The 21,697-nt window shown below is 33.8% G+C and overlaps 1 protein-coding gene across 1 annotated transcript in view; it reads left to right on the plus strand.

Annotated features, from left to right (window-relative positions):
- The window catches only part of LOC149775161 (dynein beta chain, ciliary-like), a 315,340-nt gene that overhangs the window by 121,055 nt on the left and 172,588 nt on the right, over nucleotides 1-21,697 (plus strand). Inside the window, exon 21 of the mRNA XM_089944132.1 lies at nucleotides 14,279-14,512. Within this exon, the coding sequence (XP_089800258.1) occupies nucleotides 14,279-14,512 (234 nt within the window). The remainder of the gene's footprint in view (nucleotides 1-14,278; nucleotides 14,513-21,697) is intronic.

A 21,697-nucleotide genomic window follows, 5' to 3' on the forward strand; every position in this document is an offset into this window, starting at 1 on the left:
ATATGGATTCTCAAAATAAAAAAAGTAGAAATCAAAATTATTCTTTCTATAAAATGCTAAAAACAAGTTAATCAAGCTTGAAAGAAAGCATTCTTGCACAATGGTTTTCAAGTTTGTATTAATGTTACCAACAAGCTATCAGATATGACCATTACAGAAGCTAGAAAAGTCTTCAAACATTACTTTTGATGACAAACCAGTGACAGCCATGGAACCATATTTGACAGAAACGATCCTGTCATGATGATTTTGTTCTGATATATATATATACATATATATATATATATATATATATATATATAGATATAGATATATATATATACAGTCGAACCTGGTTATCTTGATTTCGTTGGGGGTGTCAAAAATTCTTTGACATAACTGGGTCCCAAGATATCAGGGTTTAGTTGACAAATCTACTGCAGAACAATGATTATGCATCTGAAGTACCAAAAATGAGGAGTTTTGTTTCTAATAACAAATGGCACTTCTAATGCATGGTTGAAGAAAAAAAGAAGTTACTGCAACAATGTAAATGGTTTAAAGTTTTAATTTCCCTGTGAATAGTCTGATCCCTTTGGTAGCCGCAGGACGACAATGATTTTCTCATGCTGTCCAAAATTTACACCAATTTATGTACATGTAATTGTAGGACTAGACCTTTTTTAAAAAGTATTTTCTTTTGTTAGAGTTGACTTGTGACTTGGAGAAAATTGTAACTGACTAATATTGTGTGTGAAAATCAATCGTCTTTGTTGATTGTTAGTGGTTCCTTTACACCGGTATATTCCTGGTTTTACCAATAAAATTAGCCTCTGTACCAGGAAAAGATGAGTCTGTTGGTATTCATGTTCTGACAATCTGTAAAATGTGTTTCAAGTCTTTAAAAGTTAACATCAAGATTTGTAAGAAACCAACCTGTTCCACTCATACAGCTGTCTGATATCCCTCACAACTTTGATCAGTGACCATCGGCAAGAACACAGCACTAGAAGGAAAGTCGACTAATCTCTTTGATGGATTGCAAGACTTTGGATTAAAAAAAAGCAAAACAACATTGGTGTTTTTATTTACTCTTGTTCAAAACAAATTAATAACCAAGTGTTTGGGAGGATGGGGTCGAAGAGGAGGGGGTCAGTTTGGTTTAGAATTTTGCAGGTTTCTATTTATAGATTATTGTGAGTCACATGATCTAGCCATGCTGAAGATGAAGGCTTACACTCGCACTAAGCATGGAAACAGTTTAACTGTTATCGAATTCATTTTAAATATATTGTGTAAAACAAATAAGGTATTTTTAGCTGCAATTAATGTTGTTAATCTGATAATTTTCCAAGTTACAGATAAGATCAAATTTGCAATGCTGTGTTGGACAAACTATCTTGTTGTGGTGTTGACATATGATAATGTCAATTTTACATGCACTTATATAAAGGTTGGAAATGCATTCATTTAGATTCCTTACTCTGAAGTATTGTTTTAAAGATAATTATCTCCACTTTATGCAAGTGATAAACCATGCATTGATGATATTGGTTGATCAGCATTTGTACCAGTAAAATTTGGTCTTGTACTGTCTTTTTCTCTCCTTGCCGCTATGAGGTACCAGTAATAGCAGAAGTGCTAGATCATTTCTTGTAAAATTTCTCTGAGATGGACAATAGAAGTTGAATTTTATTGAATTAAGCAGGTCCATATGTTGCTGTGGACTGAAACTTATGCCCGGCGTAACAGGGTTATCAACATAGCAGGGGTCGAGATAAGCAGGGAAAACTTAGCATAACAAGGAAGGATTTTTTGGGACCGGACTAAAACACTTGACATGCACAGGCTCTCGAGATAACTGAGGTTGAGATAAGTGGGTTTGACTGTGTGTGTGTGTGTGTGTGTGTCTTTGCTAGAATTAAAAATCCATCACATGATATCCTGTTATGGCTTTCAGGGTTCCCACGCTACCAGGAAATTGTGAAAAAGTCGTGAGAAATGATAATTTGTTTCCTGACCGTGAAAAGTCGTTGAATTTTGCAAATATTTATGAAAGTCGGAAAACACCCAGAATTTTCCACCACCACTTGATGCCCGAAACAATTACATAATTGAGTGATAACTAAACTGATCGCGAGTTAAATTTATCAAGTTCTAACAAGAATATTCGGAGGGTGCATGGAATAAACATATATGCTGAGTTGATCCAAATGCAAGTAGATCAGAATCCTCTTGCAGACTTTTATTTTCAAATTCAGCTTGATATCCATATCTTTCGTTACATAGAAGGTATGAAAACCAGTCTAGCATCACAAGAGGCCAACATGGTCATGGCAAAGTGTAGCTGCTTACCGGAATGGCGAGCAAACTTAAACGTTGTTAGATTGAGTGATACATGCATGAAATTGATTAATCTGCTGAAAGACGAGATAAAATTACGGCATCGATGAAATATTGACTGGTACTCATTGCATTGCTAGTTGCACGAGTACACAAATCTAACAACCCATATTTTCAAATGTTGTAAAGAAAAAGATATTAAATGAATGTCGTATACTGGTTGTAATAAAAATAAACACAAAATTCTCCATATTTATATATTCTGAGAACATCTTCTGGAGTTTTGTTGTATCATGGGACTACCACGTTGACATGTGCTCTCTGCTTGACAAATCAGACTGGACAGATTGATGGTTTTTACAAAAAGTATTTGACTTTCATTTAATAGAATTAAATTTCTGTACAGCAGCATTAAAAAGGAGTTTGTTGTTGATAGCACATGACTACTGGACTTCCAATGTCGTTGTTTGACATTTGTGAAGTCATGTGACTAGTATTGCAGATGGCGAGTACAGGGTCAGGTTTCATCTGTGTCATAGTTTCGTCTAGTCTGTCAGTGGATTAAAGACAACTTTTATAATACTTGCCATTTCTGAGAAAATCAATCCTTTTCCTATGGATTTTGTGCAGGTATGAGTCAATATAACATAAGTTTAAATTTGCTAGGCCCACTGGTAAGTGACTACCGTATGTTGCTACGCATGGTGGCAGCAAATTCCAAAGTTTTTATATGCAAATGCAGTTACCCAACACCCCAACATAAATGTCCAAATATGAAAAATGGGATGGGAATATTCAGAGGAAACCCGAATTAGACTGCTGACACTAAATAATTAAGTAATTTTAAAAGTCAAAGTATCAAGCCTGGAACACATGCACAGGCATCAGTGAAAACATAAACATATATAAAACATAAAATATCATCCTGCATTGGAAAATTCAACTTTGAAAATGATGCAAAATTACAGAAAAGCAGGCGGTATTTTTTTGTATTAGAACCATTCAATTTTCTAAAGATTTCATCCATTTAAGACATTGATTGTGAAAAGATGAAATGCTAGGAGCCTGCCTTATGTCACTGGAAATGTTGTTCCATACCAGTGGACCAGTATATTGAAAACTTTTTTTAAACAATTCCTTCTTTGGCCTTGGTATAATGTAATTTTTTCTTCTAATGGACCTTAAATTTGGAGTTCCATCAGCATCTCTTTGGTGAAAGATATTGCTTAGATAGACATGAATGGCTTTTTCTGGATACTTTATACATCAATTTGGCCTTTCAAAGAAATATTCTTTCATGTATTGTTAAAACCTTTATATTATTCATTGCATCCTGAAAATTGTCTATACTTTGATCTAGAATTAAATGGCATGCTCTTTTTTGGAGTCTTAAAAGTTTTGTTATGTTTGAATTAGAGGTATTACCCCAATTACATTAGAGTAGTCCAGATATGGCTGAATATAACTTTTATAAAAGATGACCCTATACTGAAGAGGAATGTATGTTTTGATTTTCCTCAGTAGCTAAAGATAAGAATTAACCTTTTTTGTAACATGTTTAATGTGAATAGACCAAACTAATATTGTTATCCATGAATACGCCAAGAATTCTATCTTGAGAGGTCATATAGAGGCTCACATTGTCAAATAGAACCTGGAGTTTGTCACTATCTAGTATTGCTCTTTTTTGTTGTGTTGTAAGTAGTAGGGCTTTCATTTTTTTTCTGTACTTATGATCATACTGTTTTCCTTGCACCATACTTGAAATCTATTGAGAGCATCTTGCAAGTTATTTTCAAGTACTGTTTTGGTTTTATCCATCTCAGACAGTGTAGTATCATCTGCATAGAGGTCAGTGGAAGAAACTGAAGTTCCAATCTTAAGAGGTAAATCATTGATAAATAGAATGAATAACATAGGTCCAAGGATAGAGCCTTGTGGTACTCCACAGTTAATATTTTTACTTTCAGAAAGTTGACCAATTAAGGATACTTTTTGCACTCTGTTGGTTAAGTAAGAGGTAAACCAGTTTAGAGAGTTTTCACTGCATTGATATTTTTAGTTTTTCAAGCCAAATTTCATGGTCTACAAGATCAAAAACTTTTAAGAGAATCAACCATAATAATGCCTACCATTTCTCCTTGATCTAATGCTTTCAGCCATTTATCAATCAAAGATACAAGTGCAGTTTCACAGGAGTGATTCTGGTGAAAGCTATACTGATCATCATATATAAGATCATAAGTGTTCAAATAGTTGAGAAAAGAATTATGTACATATTTTGCTAGTAATTTGCAGAGACAAGGAAGGCTAGAGATGGATCTGTAGCTATTCACATCATCTTTTGTTCATGCTTTATGCAATGGTATAACCTTGGCAGTTTTCTATGTTTGTGGAAATTTATTAGACCTAATATTTTCATTGCAAATGAAAGCTATACTCTCTACAATTGCAGGTGTAGCTACCTTTAGTAGCCTTGGTCCAGTCAAATCAAGTCCTGTAGCTTTACCATCATCCATTTTTTAAATATATTTCAACACAAATTTGGGACTCATTTCAGGAATTTCAGACTTTATATTGTTTAGTAGTTTTTTAGCACAGAAATGTTTGAGTTCCAGATGATCAGATGAAGTTCTGGGTTCTTTAGGTTTTTCAGCAGTTTGAACAAAAAAGTTGTTAAAAATATTTGAGATGTCAGTTGGATTATCAGTATAAATGCCCTCATGATTGAGGGATAAAATTTCAGCTTTACTCTTACATTTGCCTGCACCAAACCCTGTAAACACTTTGCAGATAGCTTTGGGATTATTTTGGTTTTCATCAAGCACTTTTTTATATTGCGCTTGTTTGGCTTGATGTATCATTTTATTAACTTTATTCCACCAAACTCTATATTCAGTTTGTTTTCCTACTGATTTTAGTTGGTCTCTTTGCTTTATTGCTTCTAAAATTTCTGGGGAGATTCAGCCTGGCTGGTGGTCTTTCTTCATCCTGTGTGTTTTTAAAGGGTTGTGCTTGTTCACTATATTGCTGAACAGATCTGTCCAAGTATCTAGAACATAACCAGTATCTTCAAAGATATGGACTGTTTTCCATGAAATCTGTTTCAGATCTTCTATGAATTTAACAGTATCAAAGTTTTGAAAGGATCTATAGGTAATGGATTTATGGGTATTATTTTTTGTTGATTTGCCATTGACTTTACATGTTAGGAAAATCAGAGTGGGTATCACTGCTTTACTATTTGCAGTTAAACACTTGGCTTTTCCGATATCAGGGATTCTTCTCCTAAAAGAAAAGACACTTAAAACATAAGGAAATTTCCATAAATAAAACTCTGCAGTTTGATGACTCTAGCATTTAATGTCAGTGAAAGTGGTCTTGAACCTAGGATCAAAGTCATTACCCACTTTAAAAATTCATGATGGAACTAATTCCTTTTCTGACCCCTCACAGTATTGTTTACTTGAATGAAATATTAGGTCTGGAATTAATGGAAGAGGTCTGCACATTGGGCTTATAAATATGCAAGTTATGAATAACAAGTTAGATGAACCAAATTTATTAATATCATCTATAGTCATTAATGTACACGTCATTTGAGTTTAACAGAAAGAAAGTGAAATGATAATCATGCAGATGACATTATTTGTTAATTGTTATGATATACCTTTCATACTTTATAGAGGTTCAGGAGGTTGGTGTGTTGTTTATGGAATAAATAATTGATCAGTTGAAAGGAGATGTGATCTTGAATTAGAAGAAATTGAAGCAATATGGATCAGATGCAAAGTCATTCCTAGTGGGTTTTGTCTGTATGTGACCTTCTATGAAGGTCAGATGATAAAGTGATTGATGACCAAAAGGAAATGTTATTTGTTTGAGTTTCATAGAGACATTCAAACCCAATGTGTGGACTGACCAAGACAAGAAACTGACCACTCAAAAACTTGTATATACTATATAAATACAGATATGCAAGAAAATGTGACAAAATACTTAATCGTGGGATAGGTCGTTGCGATCATTTCCTGATTGTCCTAATGAGAAAATCTTGCTTAGAAACAGCTGTAAAGTTGAAAACTTATAAAACCATAGCATATAGGTCATTTTAAGCAGTATGATGAAAAGAAAGATTTCATAAATGTTCTTTGGGGAGTATAGTACCTATGTTTGGTGCTTGATGCTTTTGATAATATGAAACCAACTTTTTATGCAAGTGGTTGATAAATATGTATCTTTGATGACACATTGAATTTTAAAAAAGTACTTACAACCTGATTAGTTAACTCTCGACATTCTAGACACTATGGAAACCCTTGGGTATTTCAAATTTGTTAGTTTATAAGCACTTTGCAAAACATGTTACAAAACATGGAGACATAAGTAACCAAAATGATGAGTGGAGTAAAGATGAATTACTATCAATCAGCCTTAGAAAATAATTGCAATAAGAAACCTTTGTTTTTGACAAATTAGGTGCTGGTAAATATTCCACAAGGGTATCTAAAAGTCAACAACTTGGTCAGAAAGGCTAGATTATTGATGAGGATGTTGAAATAGCAATACTTTCATTAAATTTTTTGTAAGTATAGCTTCCAGAATTAAGATGTTCAGAAGGAAATTCCAGTCAACACAAAGTATTTGATTTCTACAATGTCAAATGAACAAATTAAAAGCAAAATTCCTAGATAATATTGAACCATGTCTCCTGAGGGCTGCTGCAGGTTTAATAAACGATAGAATAGCTTACATATTTAATTTAAGCGTATCTGCCTCAATGTTCCCCAGATATGGAAATTAGCAAAAGTTACCCCCATAAACATGTCTGGCAGCAAAGAAGATGTCATTAACTATAGACCATATCAATCTTACCAACTCTCCAAACTACGTGAAAAACATGTTCATGACAATCTTTTGATGTATCTATCAGGTTCCTGCAACTTAATTCAATAAACCCTGTCATGGTTCAGTGAAAACCACTCCTATGAGCCAGCCTTGGTCTCCATGATAGAGAGATTACTGCCTTAGATCAAGGAAAATTAGTTGGCTCCATATATATTGATCTTAGAAAAGCTTTCGACCTTGCTTTGGTCATGATATTCTTGTAAGTTAATTTGAACACTTGTCAATATGACAAGTCAGTGATTGATTGGTTTACATCCTATCAAACAAAGAGAAAATTATATGTCAACATAAATGGCATTTTTTTTCTAAACAAGGACATACGGAGTACCACGTGGATTAATCCTGGGCTCAATCCCCTTTCACATTTTCATAAAATACCTGCCACTAACAATAGGTTACTGTGTTTCCTCCATCAGCCTGTATACAGATGACACCACTATTCCAAATCCAAATAGCTTGAAGTATTCCCTAGAGTCTCTGTTCTGATAGCCTTATTTAGAATAGATTCCTGGTGTATGGAAAATGGCATGAAAGTAAACACAGACAAGACAAGTATTGATTATTAGATCCCAACAATAGAGTGAAATTGGAAGATAAGAGTTTGAATCTAAAGTTGAAATTTGTTTACAAGTGGTTACCGATGACAATGGAATGAACTTTTTCAAATCATGTTATAAATTCAGTTTAAATGTCTATGGTTATTAAGCAAGATAAGGCAATATCTATCAGCTAAACAGTGGTTTATATATTACAAAAGGTATGCACAACCATGCTGCGATGTACTAAGAAATTAAACTACATACAAGAGAGGGCCACAAGGAGAATGAGTTCCATGCCACTAATTGTGTCACCATGTGTAAATGAAGTCATTATTGTTATTATTATTATAGAAGTGGGACTCGGGACTCCATGTTGTCTGATCTGAAATCCCGACGTGCCAATCCACCCGTTTTGTTTTTTTGCAGGATACTTCCTGAATTCAACCACACCTTCCACATTATTATTCTTCTCCCGGAAAAACTTTGTTTCGTCAAATAAAATTCGTTTTATTTAACAAAAAATGTTTTGAAAATTCCCCAGGGTGTAAGACCGGAAGTGCGCAGAAGTCCTTTGAAAAGTACATAAACTTGAATCCATATGTTTGGTGGTCTCTATTCTACAATGTCTAAAAGAAAAGGAGATGTGGCTGAAGTTGGAAAGTCAAAAAATTATAAATCTTCTTTTCAAGCTTCTTATAGCCTAGAATTTCCTTGCCTGACTCGTGGAAGTGACAAACATACAGAGTTTTGCAAGACGTGCAGTTCATATTTCAGTGTTGCCAGTAGCAGGCATAATGATTGTTGTCGACATTTCCAGTCACAAAAGTAAGTTTTTAATCTTACTGTTTACTTGTATGGTCTTAATTATGCTGCAAATTGTAGTTTGAGTAACACCATTAAAATTATGATTATGTTTAGCAAAATTGGGATACACTGATAGATCCGTTACATCAGGTACAGTTGAATAAATAACAGTTGAATCAATACATCTGCAGAAGATAATACTAAGACTTTACTATTATTATTATAATAAAATTATTATTATTATTATTATTATTACTATTATTATTATTATTTTTATTATTATTATTTAGCCATAAACCCCAAAATGTACTTTAACAATTTAGATTTATCAGCTCTTTCCTAAGAACTGCATCTACTTGCCTAAGATACACAGTAAGATTGGGAAGAGAAACAAATACTTAATTGTGCCTGAAGTTTTAATAAAAGTAAGAACATTAAATGCAACTCATTTATGTCAATGAATCCAATTTATGTTTTGTTATTGTTTTGTGTTTAGGCTATTACAAAACGTAATAAGAAAAAAGTGAAGACAAAAAGCTTTGGAAAAATTTAACGAATAATTTTTTCCCCTGGAAAAACAAAGTAAAAATTAGAAAAAGAACTTAAAGATTTATAAGTCAAATCCAAAAATAACCAAAGAATAAAAAAATAGAAGTACTAGTAATAAAAAGTCCTAATGAAACTGAGTTTGAATCCCGATGAAATCCAAAATTGAAGGTAATGATGTATGCTGTGGTTAGTGTTGTACTGATGTGTCAACAGTTTTTTGTTGAATCTCAGAAAATAAAATTCCAGTCTTTGAATCCTTTATAAATTTTGATAAATTCTCTGTCCATAAATTAGAGCGCTAGTATTTCCAGGAAGAAACAATCTTGAAATCCAAATAATTTGAAGAAAATAAAATAATCAGCTCCAAACTGACCACAACATAAAACACTTTAACTTCTCAAGTGTTAAGACAAAAATCAATATTATTTCTCAAAACGTCGGTAATAAATCTAACAACAATGCAAAACAGATGCCAGGACGTGGGTCACTCCTCTGGAAAAACCAAGAGTTTGTAACAACTGCTAAATTTTATTTGTCACATACTCCAAGTATGGCTTTGATTCTACTTTATGAATCTTATTCTGAGAAAGAATAACAAAAAATTTAAAAAAAGCTATTTACTTCAACTCTTAATGGTTCTGAATCAAGGTCAGGAACTAGGTCAGCATTAGACACAAAGTTTCTGTTATTAGTTGTTTACTTTGAAAAATAATTTTAAAAATCATTAAGAACTGAATTCTATTCCAGTAAATAAAATTACAGTAGCATGTAATGGAATAAAAATTTTTTTAAAACTTACAAACAAACAATTAAATTAAATCAAATATAAATAACAGTTATCTTTTGTTTCTGAGTCAGTATTTTTAATTTCATGTACTTTATTTCACAGGCACTTAACATCTGCTCAGTTAAAGAGAAACACTGAGAATGTCTCAAATTTTTTCAAAGTTGCGGATTCATCTCTTGAAGAACCTGTGACCAAAGCTGAAGCAAATTTACTGGGTTTCTCATTGAACATAATACCCCTCTATCTGCAGCCGATTATGTAGGTGCCCTTTTCAGGACTATGTCCCTGCATCCATCCCATTCAGCATATGACATCATTAAGAAATATTGTGGACAACACGTATTGCTAAGGGCAGCAGCTTCCACAGAAACAATAGTTCAGACAATGAAAAGTGGGCCATTTAGCATTGCTACAGATTGTAGCAATGACAGGAGACAAGTTATACCTACTTGTTGTTTGCTATAGTGAAGATGTAAATACAGGAACAAAACTTGTAAGACTATTGGAGTCTACAGAAAAGGAACACTATTGGAGTATACAGAAAAGGAAACGTGGGGGAAACATTGCAAACATGATTGTCAACAAATTTGAGGAAAAAGGCATCCCTCGGAGGAATTGCATTATGTTGACCACAGACAATACCAATGTTATGATAGAATGAAGAGTGGTGCCTATGCCTTTTTGCTGTGAAAACAGCCAGAGTTACAGAGTTACATGCGACTGGTTGCATTTGTCATTGACTCCACTTAGCTTGTGAATGGGCTTGCAAGGAGCTTAATGGTATTGTAGAATCATTCTTTCATGACATTTATTACTACATGGAAAAGAGCACCAATAGGATGCATGCATTCATACATTACCAAGAAGAAGCAGATGTTGATATCACTAAGGTGTGCAAACATGGCAGTACTAGGTGGCTGTCTCTTCAAAAAACAACAAAACAGGTACCTAAGCAGAGGGATCCACTTACAGCCTTTTTTAAGGCTGAGTGCCAAGAGTAGAATTGTGCCAGTAAAGAAGTCAGGACAAGACAAAGTGTGGAAGCTAGCCAGTCTAAAAAGCAGAGAGTTCTGGAAAATTGAAGGTCCAGAGCTTTTTAAGTTGAACCTCCGCTTCTTGGACCTTATCATTCCCTTTTTTGATAGGGTGAATCTTGAGCTGCAGTCAGATGAACCAATGATCCACAAAAAGGTTGCTCCTGTAAAAGAGCTAATCAAGCAGATTATGGCCATGTTTGTGAAACTTTCTGCCATGATTTACAAGGACACAGAATCTGTTGACTTCCGGATTGGATACAACATAAGAATGATGAAGAAATAATGATTGGTCAAGCAGCTTGGAGCTTCAAGGAAGAATGTAAACTTCCTAAAGAAAAGGATGACTCACTCTTTACCTCCATAAAAGCCACCTTTACAACAGCATGTAACTATCAAATTAAGCATGGAAATATTTCAGAACCTCATCTTTAAAATGTGGTTGTAACAGATGTGAGAAAGAGGCCCTTCATCAGCTTTGCAATGCTGGATTTCTTTGTGAAGTGGTTTCCAGGAATCATGCCTGCAGGAGCTTCACTGGATTAGCTGCAGATGCAGTTTCCTCTATACCAGGTTAAAGAACTACCTCCTGCAAGGCTGGAGCCTAATTCAGCAGCTGCCATGGACCAAACTTGGATGAAGATTGGTGAGACCAGAGATAGCATGGGTTAAGCATATTTTGGACTTATTGCCAAGGTGTTGAGCCATATCCTTGCCATCCCTCAGAGCAATGCATCCTGTGAAAGAATATTTAGTTTTGTGAAGAAGACTAGGTCTAACTTCAGGAGCAGTGTGAAAACTGAGGTACTAGAAAGTCTTCTTGTTGATAAACAAGAAGGCATTGTTTGCTCAGAGAGAGCATTTGACAAAGTTCAGCTTAAAAGATGCAAAGGAGCAACAACCATGTCTCTCCAGGCGTAGTGTTCATTGATCTTCACTGTTAACACATTAACCCCTAGCAACGACTTAACGGGGCAGGAGGTAGTAGCCTACTGCCAAACTCTGTAGCGTCATGATCATGCATGATACATTAAAGTGGCTGTATTATAGAAAGGTAGACAGATGTAGCTCTACAATGATACCAAATAATTTGGAATATCTAGTTGCACTACAAAATACATGTTAAAAAACCTCATTTTTTGGACCCGACTTTTTTCTACCGAAAATTCGCCCATGGTCGGAACCGGATTTTATGTCTGGATTTTATACTTTTTGGTCTCAGATCTAAGGCAAACCGGTATGGACTGCAAACAGACAGATGAGCTTTGCAAAAAGTAGGATAAGATGGGCATTTGGAATAAAGAGTGGTCTCAATATGAAAATAATGGCTCCGTTAGCAAACAAAAAAAAAAAACAAAACTCCAACTTTTACCCTTCTGATCATGCACGAGTCAAATAGCCAATGAAAAACGATGTTTCTAACACAACTAGGCTGTATGATATTGAAAGATAACCGGGGATTTAGTGTTTTTGGATCTGTTCAGAAATAGCTTTCAAAATGTGTTTCCTACTCGATTTTCAGGCAAAAATGACAAAAACCTTAATGGGTTAATGTGTTTTGTTCAGTCTGTTATTTATATATTGTTATATCAAAAAATAAACCATGTTAGAATTGAATTAGTATATGTTTACTTGAAAAACATTCACTTTTTGTAATGTGTTCAGCATGTTTATCCTCTGATGAAATCCTCCCTACAAAAATTTAAATCTCCCTGAAAAAATTTCAAAATCTCCTTCAAGGGCTCTCGTTGACATTGGCAGGTCTGGAAATCACATATCAGTTGTTTAAATTGAATTGACAATAATATCCAAGCCAGTTTTGAAGCTCTGTTCATCAAAAACCTTTAAAATTGGCTGTTATGATTTTAATTGAAATCTGTTGACCTATCAATGGATTTCTCAAGTAAGGAAAACCATTTTTGTCTGAATATAACCTATCATGCATCAAGGTTTTGTGTAAACTCTTCTCTTATTGGTTATGATATTGAGATATATACTGATGTACTTTCAGCGAATCCATTGTTACCAGTACATACATATACACAGCAATAGGGTCAGAAGCCATGCTATGTTAGCACATATAAGTTACATTGGAGAGCAAGTGTTGTCTACATGCATTTAGCAGTAGAAGTTTATTTTAGATAATGCACATGCATACATGTGAACCATGTGTACTGGATGGTGTTCCTCCTGAAATGAGATGTCTTCTGTCCGCCTTGTGTACATGTGACTACAAACTGACATTAGCAAGGCAGGATCATTTAGTTCCTAGCTTCAAGCAGCATAACACCCCTTTGATTCTGTCAGCAAGATTGGTTGGCATGACTGTTTGAAATTTATCAGCATGGATTATGTTATATTATGGGTGTCAGAAGTCATTCTGAAAGGATTAAAGCAATTAATTGATTATGGTTGATCTACCAAAGAGCTTAGCATAAAACAGTCAGTTTGGCTCTAGTGTTTTAAGTTCGTTGAGATGGTAAGTATGCATTATCTCTCAATGTTAAAATGCAAAAATTTAAGCAAGTAAAATATTGCTTGAAATACATTGATGGATGGACACAGCGATTTCATTGGTTTGAATTAAGATCAGGGGTTATGAATATGCAGTCTGCCTTTTCCATTGAATTGATTTTTGAAAATCAGCTATGGTGGCAAGAATAACAGTCATGCAGCATATTACAGCATATTAAACTTGACAATAAATGTACTATCACTGAAATCAATGTTCTTTGAATCTGTATTGAATTTAGATTCAGATGTATGTGCCTAGATGCTGTTTGCCAGCTTTATAGCCACACTTGATATCCCATTTACAGTAGCAGGTCAGTTGTTAGATATAGTCAAATAATGTTCCTTGAGTTGTTAAACCACAAAAAAGTTCTCATAAAATGAATAAAAACTTTTCACATAATGATCTAAGCTTTGGGTCCTCATTGGAATAACAAAATTTGCAAATCTCCGGTTTTGTTGTAAGCTGACTTTTTTGTTCTGTCACATGTATGCATACATACCACAATGGTAACTAAAGGTTTAATCTATAGCTTTTTACTGGTGAGACCTTGAATAACCTTATTTACACATTCCACATTACCATTTGGAGCAGTTGTATGACCAGAATACTTTGTTTGCCAACACAAATTCTGCTGTTTAAGACCCTTCTGAGTAAATTTTTGATTAATGGGTCCCTTTGTTATGCATACATCACAGATAGCTGTAGTTTGTTAAAAAAAAGAACACAATAAACCCCGCAACAAATAAACCCCCAAAGATTGTGTACTAGATTATGCTAATTTGTAATAATTTTGTTTAACTTTATGAATACTATTTGTTAGGTTGAGAACTGGTTGAATCGACTCCTGGATGTTCAGTGTAGCACAGTGCGCCATGAGATGACAGAGGCTGTCAGCTCATATGAGGAAAAGCCACGAGACCAGTGGTTGTTTGACTTCCCGGCCCAAGTTGCTCTCTGTGGTACCCAGATTTGGTGGACCACTGAAGTAAATATTGCATTTGGAAGACTAGAAGAGGGCTATGAAAATGCTCTGAAGGATTACAGCAAGAAGCAGGTAACTGAATGAATCAAATGAAATTTTGTAACTTTTTTTGATTTTTTGATGTATATGGAAATTCAAACACAGGAATAATATTGTTTGTGGAATAACAAAGAACTGTAGATGCTACAGCACCATACTGACTACAGTGTACATCATCACCTTCCATTTTGGATTTTTCGCCAGGACTCGAACCTGAATTCATTAGAACAGTTCATTACTAGGACTTAAAAAATTTAATACGTGGATTATTACTGGATTTGATTCTTAAAATGCAAGTTCTTATTTTTTCATTTTTACAGTGTTTCTCCAGGGAAATAAATTATTTGTTCCATTTTTTCAAAATTTGTTGTTTTCACACTTTCTTTTGTTACTGTTTATTAGAGCCTAAACACGTTTCATAAGATTCTGTAGACCATAACTTTGAAATGGTTGGAGAGATTTTCATGAAACTTTGCTCTTGTATTATAATAATAGATGTAATAATAATAATAAAAATAAATAATACTAATAATAATAACGACTATATTTAAAGTGAGTTAGACAATTAGTTGCATGGTACTAAGCCTTCTTCTGGTCCTCTGTTATATGCATATTTCCATTCTGAGTATATTGTTACATGTTTAGGCTTGAATAAACAGTACCACAGAAAGAGTGAAAAAACAAGCTTTTTAAAATTTAACAAATAATTTATTTGCCTGGAAAAATTCTGTAAAGATGAAAAAAGGAGAACTTACTTCAAGAATTAAATCTAAAAATAATCCAAGAATAATCCACGAATGCAAAAGTCCTAGTAATAAATGTTCTAATAATTTCAAGTTCGAATCCTGATAGAAAATCCAAGATGGATGACAATGACGTATGCTGTAGTCATACAAATAATGACACTCCAGTGTTGGAAATCCAAATTAAATTTGTAAGCAGTGTCTTTCCAAAATTTCTGTGTGAGCAATCCTCAAAATATTTCCAGAGAAAAAAGAATTAATCCTTTTGAAATCTGAAGAAAATTATAACTCAAAATCTGGCTACAACAAAGTAACTTGACATCAGTGTAAAAAGCCCCAAACTGAGAAATCTCTCTCTGTGCATCTCTGTTAAAACTAACAAATGCGCAGTAATGGAAAAACCAGAATTGTGAAATTGAAGGGGGGGGGTCACGTGATCGTGTTTATGTCACGTACACCAAAAATTACCCTGACGAAAACCAATCATTTTAAAATAAAATAGAACTTGTTTACGAAGGTTGCTACAAAATCTGAAACAAGGTTGGGATTTAGATCAACACCTGGTGTTTACGAAAGAATGATTCAGGTCAACTGATTATCTGGAAAAATATCTCCAGTGAATAAATTTACATTATAATAGCATATATTAGAATTTTAAAAAAATTAAAACTGACAAACAGTTAATTAATATGAATTAAATCAGATATATGTAACAATATAGTCTTAATAAACAGAAAATATAAACTAACATGCTCTAGCAACGCACATTGTGTATATACAAGAAATGGAAGGTTAATATATTTATATGTTATGTTGTAATGTATTTGTCAGATTGAAAAGGTTTCTCTTTTCTTCATTGATTCAATTAGATTATAATTAAATACATTTATATTTGTATTTTCTCTAATTTCCTTTGGAATTCTTTTCCAAATTAGTGATACTGAATGTTGACAACTTTTCTTAAAGACTTCCTTATTTGGTTTTGTGATGGGAAGTTGGTTAGCTGAAACTGATCTTAAATTGGGAGTGTTGCCTTTTTTTCTAGCATGAAATATTTCATTGAGATATAATGGGTCTAAGCCTCAAAACTATTTGTTACCTTACTATTATCATTTTGATTTACCATGACTAGACAATAAGTTGCATACAATAGCGAGGTCCCCTCTCGCAAGGTGATTGTCATGACCTGTAAATTTCATTTTGTAACTATCTTTGTCTATAATTTTTGAAGTACTGAAGATATTTAAATGAAACTTTATAGAATTATGCATCACGTATAGAAAGTGTGTTGTATTCCATAGCTCTGCTCCATTCTCACATTCAAGGCCAGGGCAAAGGAAAATGTAATTATGTAACTTGTATCATGGTCTGAGTTTTAACTTTTGAACCACTGAAGATATTTTACTGATATGTTGACCAAATATATATCAAGACTAGACAGTTTGTCATGTACCATAGTCACACTACCTGACTCAAGGTCAAGGTCACAGTAAGTGAAAATGTAATTCTGTAAATGGCATCTTTGTCCAATGTATAACTTTTGAAAAATTTAAAATATTTTGATGAAGTTGTAACTAGTTGTATGCTGTCATTTTTCACATAATCCAATAGGTACTAACTGTTTCAATTAAAGATGTTCCACTCTGCTACATCCAACAAAAGATATTATAAATAAATTATAATTTCTATTGCTCCAGTGGCCTAATGGTTAGAGCATCCACCTTGGATGCAGGAGGTTGCAGGTTTGAACCCCAGCATAGTCATACCAAAGACATTTAAAAATGATACTAACAGCTACCTCGCTAGATGCTCGGTATTAACAGGTTAGACTGGTTGGCCTGGTATCAGGATAATATGACTGGGTGGGATATCATGCTACATGTCTGCAGAATGATGCCCCAGTGCTAGACATCACTATAATCTGCCACACTGCAGACATCATGGCAATATGACTGAAAAATTCTTACAGCTACATTAAAAATCCAAATCACATGCCCACCATTTCTTCTCAACAACTCTTACAAACTGGCTTTTACTGAAGAATAGAAAACATGGTGCACATATTCTCACTATTTAGTCTCTATATACACGTCAAATCAAAAGAATCTGATTCACTTTAAGATTCTCAAAGAATTAAATTGTATTATTTTAAAATGACTCAGTCATGTTCCTACCTTCTCACACTATTGAACCAATAAAGAATTAGAGCTGGCATGATAGCTCTACAGGTCCAATGCTCCTACTTTCAAGTGATGTTTACATGACCTCCAGTCGAATTAATGTGTGGTGTATTTGACCTGAATAGTTGTTGACTTGACCTTAGTGATTTGCCTTGGTTGATGAATGAGATTCCTACAATGTAGTGTGCTTGTACTTTGCTATAGTGATTGCCAATCACTGAATTAAAGAATTAAAATATAATGTCATATACCCAAATGATCTAAATAAAACTATAAGTAGATGATACAGATAACCCTAACACTAGACATAGTGTCACATATAACCACACACCCAGTCTTAAGAGCAAGGCCATGGCAAGGGGTTATTGACTTCTCAGGATGGGTATAACCTATGAACCATTGAAAATATTTAAATCAAACAGGTGTTGTGGCTGACTTTAAAGAATTTCACTACTTGACCAGTACTTGGTGATGCAGGTAGATTTACTAAAAAGTGGCACAGAAAGTTACTTTTTTCTCATTGAAATCACTTTGTTCATGGCATGAGTGACACTGATGAAGCGCAACAGTCAGTACAGTTAACAAATCTGCACATAAAAAATATTGTCAATCTTACCCATGATATTATGTTCAAACTTTAAGGGTAAAGGTACAGAACATTTTTTTGTAGCATAGCTTGTGTATTTTGTTTTCTTTTAAATGCACGATGCATCATTATTTTTGTAGAATAAACTTTGGAAAGAATATTGACGTACATGTCATATTGTTCTAGTGTTCTTGATTGTACATTTAATATATAAATAGTACTACATTTATTTGAAATCTCTGAGTTTTATTTCTCTTATTGCTTTAAAAAAATTTCTTCATAGTGGGTCTTGGAACTTAGTGAAATAAAAGGGAAAATATGATAATAACTAGTACATAAAGCACTTATTTGAAATATTGAGAAGTTAATGGCTGTTTGCATAACAGTAAGTAAATTTTTACTTCTGTACATGTTAATAGATACATATATCAATTAGCGGGGATATATATTATAGCTAGGCAGTTCTTCTAATGAATGCTTTGTGTTATGACTCTCTGGTCACAAACTAAGTAATAGAAGGAAGCAAAAGCATCAAGTTTTGTAAAACTTAACACAATTTAATTATCAAAGTCATATATGAAAATGTGAGAGGAACTTACAGTGTCATGAAGTGAATCCAAATTAATACTGCGAAAGTTCTATGAAAGTCCTAAATGAATGAAGAGTTCTGTATACATTTCAAAACCGGAAATGTTCTGGTCCCCCGATAATTGTGATGTCAAGATGGCGCTGACCACAACAGTTCCACAATAATAATATAGTCCAAACAATGAGCACTTTCTGTTTCGTTGAATAGTCTAAACAAAGTTTTTCCTCTCAAGTAAGATACAACATAAAATGTGTCTGTAGACTTACAACAGGAACACTATAAGTGTGAATTACTCCAAAAATGGATCAATCTGATTGCTTAATTCTCTCTTTCTGTACACTGTCGCAGTTTATGTATCTCAGGAGTAGCTTTTTAGTAACAGTATATGTAACTAGGGTGTATTGTTCAAGATTTAGGCTGGAGGTACTTTTGCTGTAGTCATAATAAAAGTACCTTGGGTATTAAATTGAAGATTTAGTGAGGAGGTTCCTTTAATATCATCATAAAATATATACCTGTTTTAGCTTTGAAACTTAAAACTTTACTCAATTAATTAACACCCCAACTAGAGTAACAGATAAAAGTGCTACTATCATTTATCATGTCTATACTAATAAACTTGAAAACAGATGAAATTAATGAGTTACCACTACCCAGTCTGTATAACTAGACATGTTCCGCAATCATCTAAAAATGGTCAACACATTGATATCCAATAGAGGGACTTTGAACAGTTTGATGAGGAAATGTTCTTAAATGATTTAGTTTGCAAACCCCAGACCTGCCAAATCTTGATTTTGCTGTAAGTCTTATGAAAATTACCCTAAAAATAAGGACTTAGGCATACTAGCAAAAACTACAGAAAAATGATCCTTGCTGAAAAATTCAGATAACTGGTTCATCGATGTTTTATTTGGATCCAGGTTTCCTCTTAGAATTAGTGAAATTAGCCAGGGAACCAGACTATCTTTACAGCAGCACCCCAGATGCTTTAAACTGCACCTATTTGTTCATGTGAAGCATCTGCATGATTAAAATGTTGTGAATAAAAGCTGGAAAGGACAAAATTACGTTTATTGGACATCATGTGCCAATTTGAGTATGTCTCGTGGCAGGAGATATGATTGCTGTCGTCAGGTGAAATGGAAAAGAATTGAGAGACAGGAACAAGCCATTGAGCTGCATAGGGTTTGGAACTTGAGTTTGTGCAACTGTACTAGTGGTAAATAAAGTCTATGCATACTTTAAAAAATTTTCACTTGAACATAATGTTTATCATCGACGCGTCAAACTTTTAATTACATTTTCCAGCATTAGAATAGCAGTTATTGATATTTTGTAACACCTTACTGAAAACTGTTAAATCTTACGGAAAAAAATCAACTGTCTTACTGAGATGGACTTGTCAGGGTTGGCAGGTCTGAAACCGTTACAGTCAGTCTGCAATATAGCTTATGTCAACACTGTCATAGACAAATGATATCAGATGCTCCATGCAGCCATAGACAAGCATCCCCCAATTAAAACAAAAAGGGTTAAGCACCAAATTACACCCAAGTGGATTACCCCAGAGATCAATGAGGCTAGACAACTGAGAGATAATTTCCACAAGGAAAAGGACATGAAAAGCTATAGAAAGTGGAGGAATGAAACTAAGATTCTGATAGATAATGCAAAAGAGAACTACTATAAACAGGCTATTGATGAAAGTAAGAGTACCAAGACATTGTGGAAGGATGTAAAAGAGATGAACCCACCCAAGAACAGTTGTTTTCCCCCTTGACTTAAGTAAAATGATGATATAGCAACATCTGTACAAGACATTGTGGAAATATTCAACAATTTTGTCATAAGCATCTCCAGTAACAGTATTCAGAACCAGACAAACAACCCATTTGAACTTGATGCTCTTCTGTCATTTATAAGAGCTTAAATTCCTGATGATAATTATTTTTCAGTAGTTAATGTTAGTGAAGCTAATGTTTTTGATATGCTAATTAGGGTGAATATTAATAAATCCTCTGGATTGGATGGTATTGGTCCACGAATTCTTAAAATTGTTGCACCAATAATAACAAAGTCATTATTGCATATCATAAAGTTAAGTATAATGATAATTTTTCAGAAACACTGAACTGTGCAAAGGTTACACCTATCTTTAAGAAAGGAGAAAAGGAGGATCCAGGGAATTACAGACCAATATCAGTTCTACCTGTATTGTCAAAATTATTTGAAAAGCATGTAGCCATTCAGGTCTAATGGACATATGACTGGGATTGTTTTCCTTGACATCAAGAAAGCTTTGATCTTGTTGAACATGAAATTCTGCTGCAAAAGTTGAACTGTTACAGGTTCCACAATCCATCTTTAAACTGGTTTAGATCAATCCTAAACCAAAGGTCTCAACAAGTATGCATTGGCAGTATTAGCTCTCAAACTCGCACTGTTCATTCAGGGGTCCCTCAAAGCTCAGTTTTAGGCCCTCTCCTCTTCCTTATCTATATCAATGATCTCCCATTAAATAATGAATCCACAAATACAGATTTGTTTGCAGACGATGCAACCTTGTATGCATCTAGTTTTGATACTGAAGTTGTCCAAATGAGATTAAACTTGGACCTTATTAGAGTCCAAAACTAGGCACAACAAAATAGGATGGTAATTAATAAAGGTAAAACAAAATGTATGATTTTGGGGACATCACAAAAGCCACACAAGTCAGGGAACCCAAAACTATCTCTTGCAATAAATAATCATCCGTTAGAAAGTGTCAAACATGAAAAGCTTGTAGTTGTGTCCGTAGATAATAATTTTTTATGAAATGACCATATTGGTAAGTTTAGTAAAACACTGTCATCCAAAATTGCTCTACTCAGCAGATTCAAGAAATATTTAAATATGGAAAGTCACAACCTATTGTTATGTATATTGAAGTTAATTATATCTGATTTAATTGTTTGTAAGTTTTAAAATCTTTTTATTTTATTTTTTTAATTTCTTTATATATCAAAATAATGTAGTTCTTTTTTGTTAGGAACTTACACTTTTTTTTTAGAAAATAGTTTGACCTTGACTGTTCGTTTTAGTAAACAGCAGGTGTTGGCCTAGATCCTGACCATG

The sequence above is a fragment of the Sinohyriopsis cumingii genome, chromosome 19 (assembly GCF_028554795.1).
Source record: "Sinohyriopsis cumingii isolate HCF-2022 chromosome 19, ASM2855479v2, whole genome shotgun sequence".
Lineage (NCBI taxonomy): Eukaryota > Metazoa > Mollusca > Bivalvia > Unionida > Unionidae > Sinohyriopsis > Sinohyriopsis cumingii.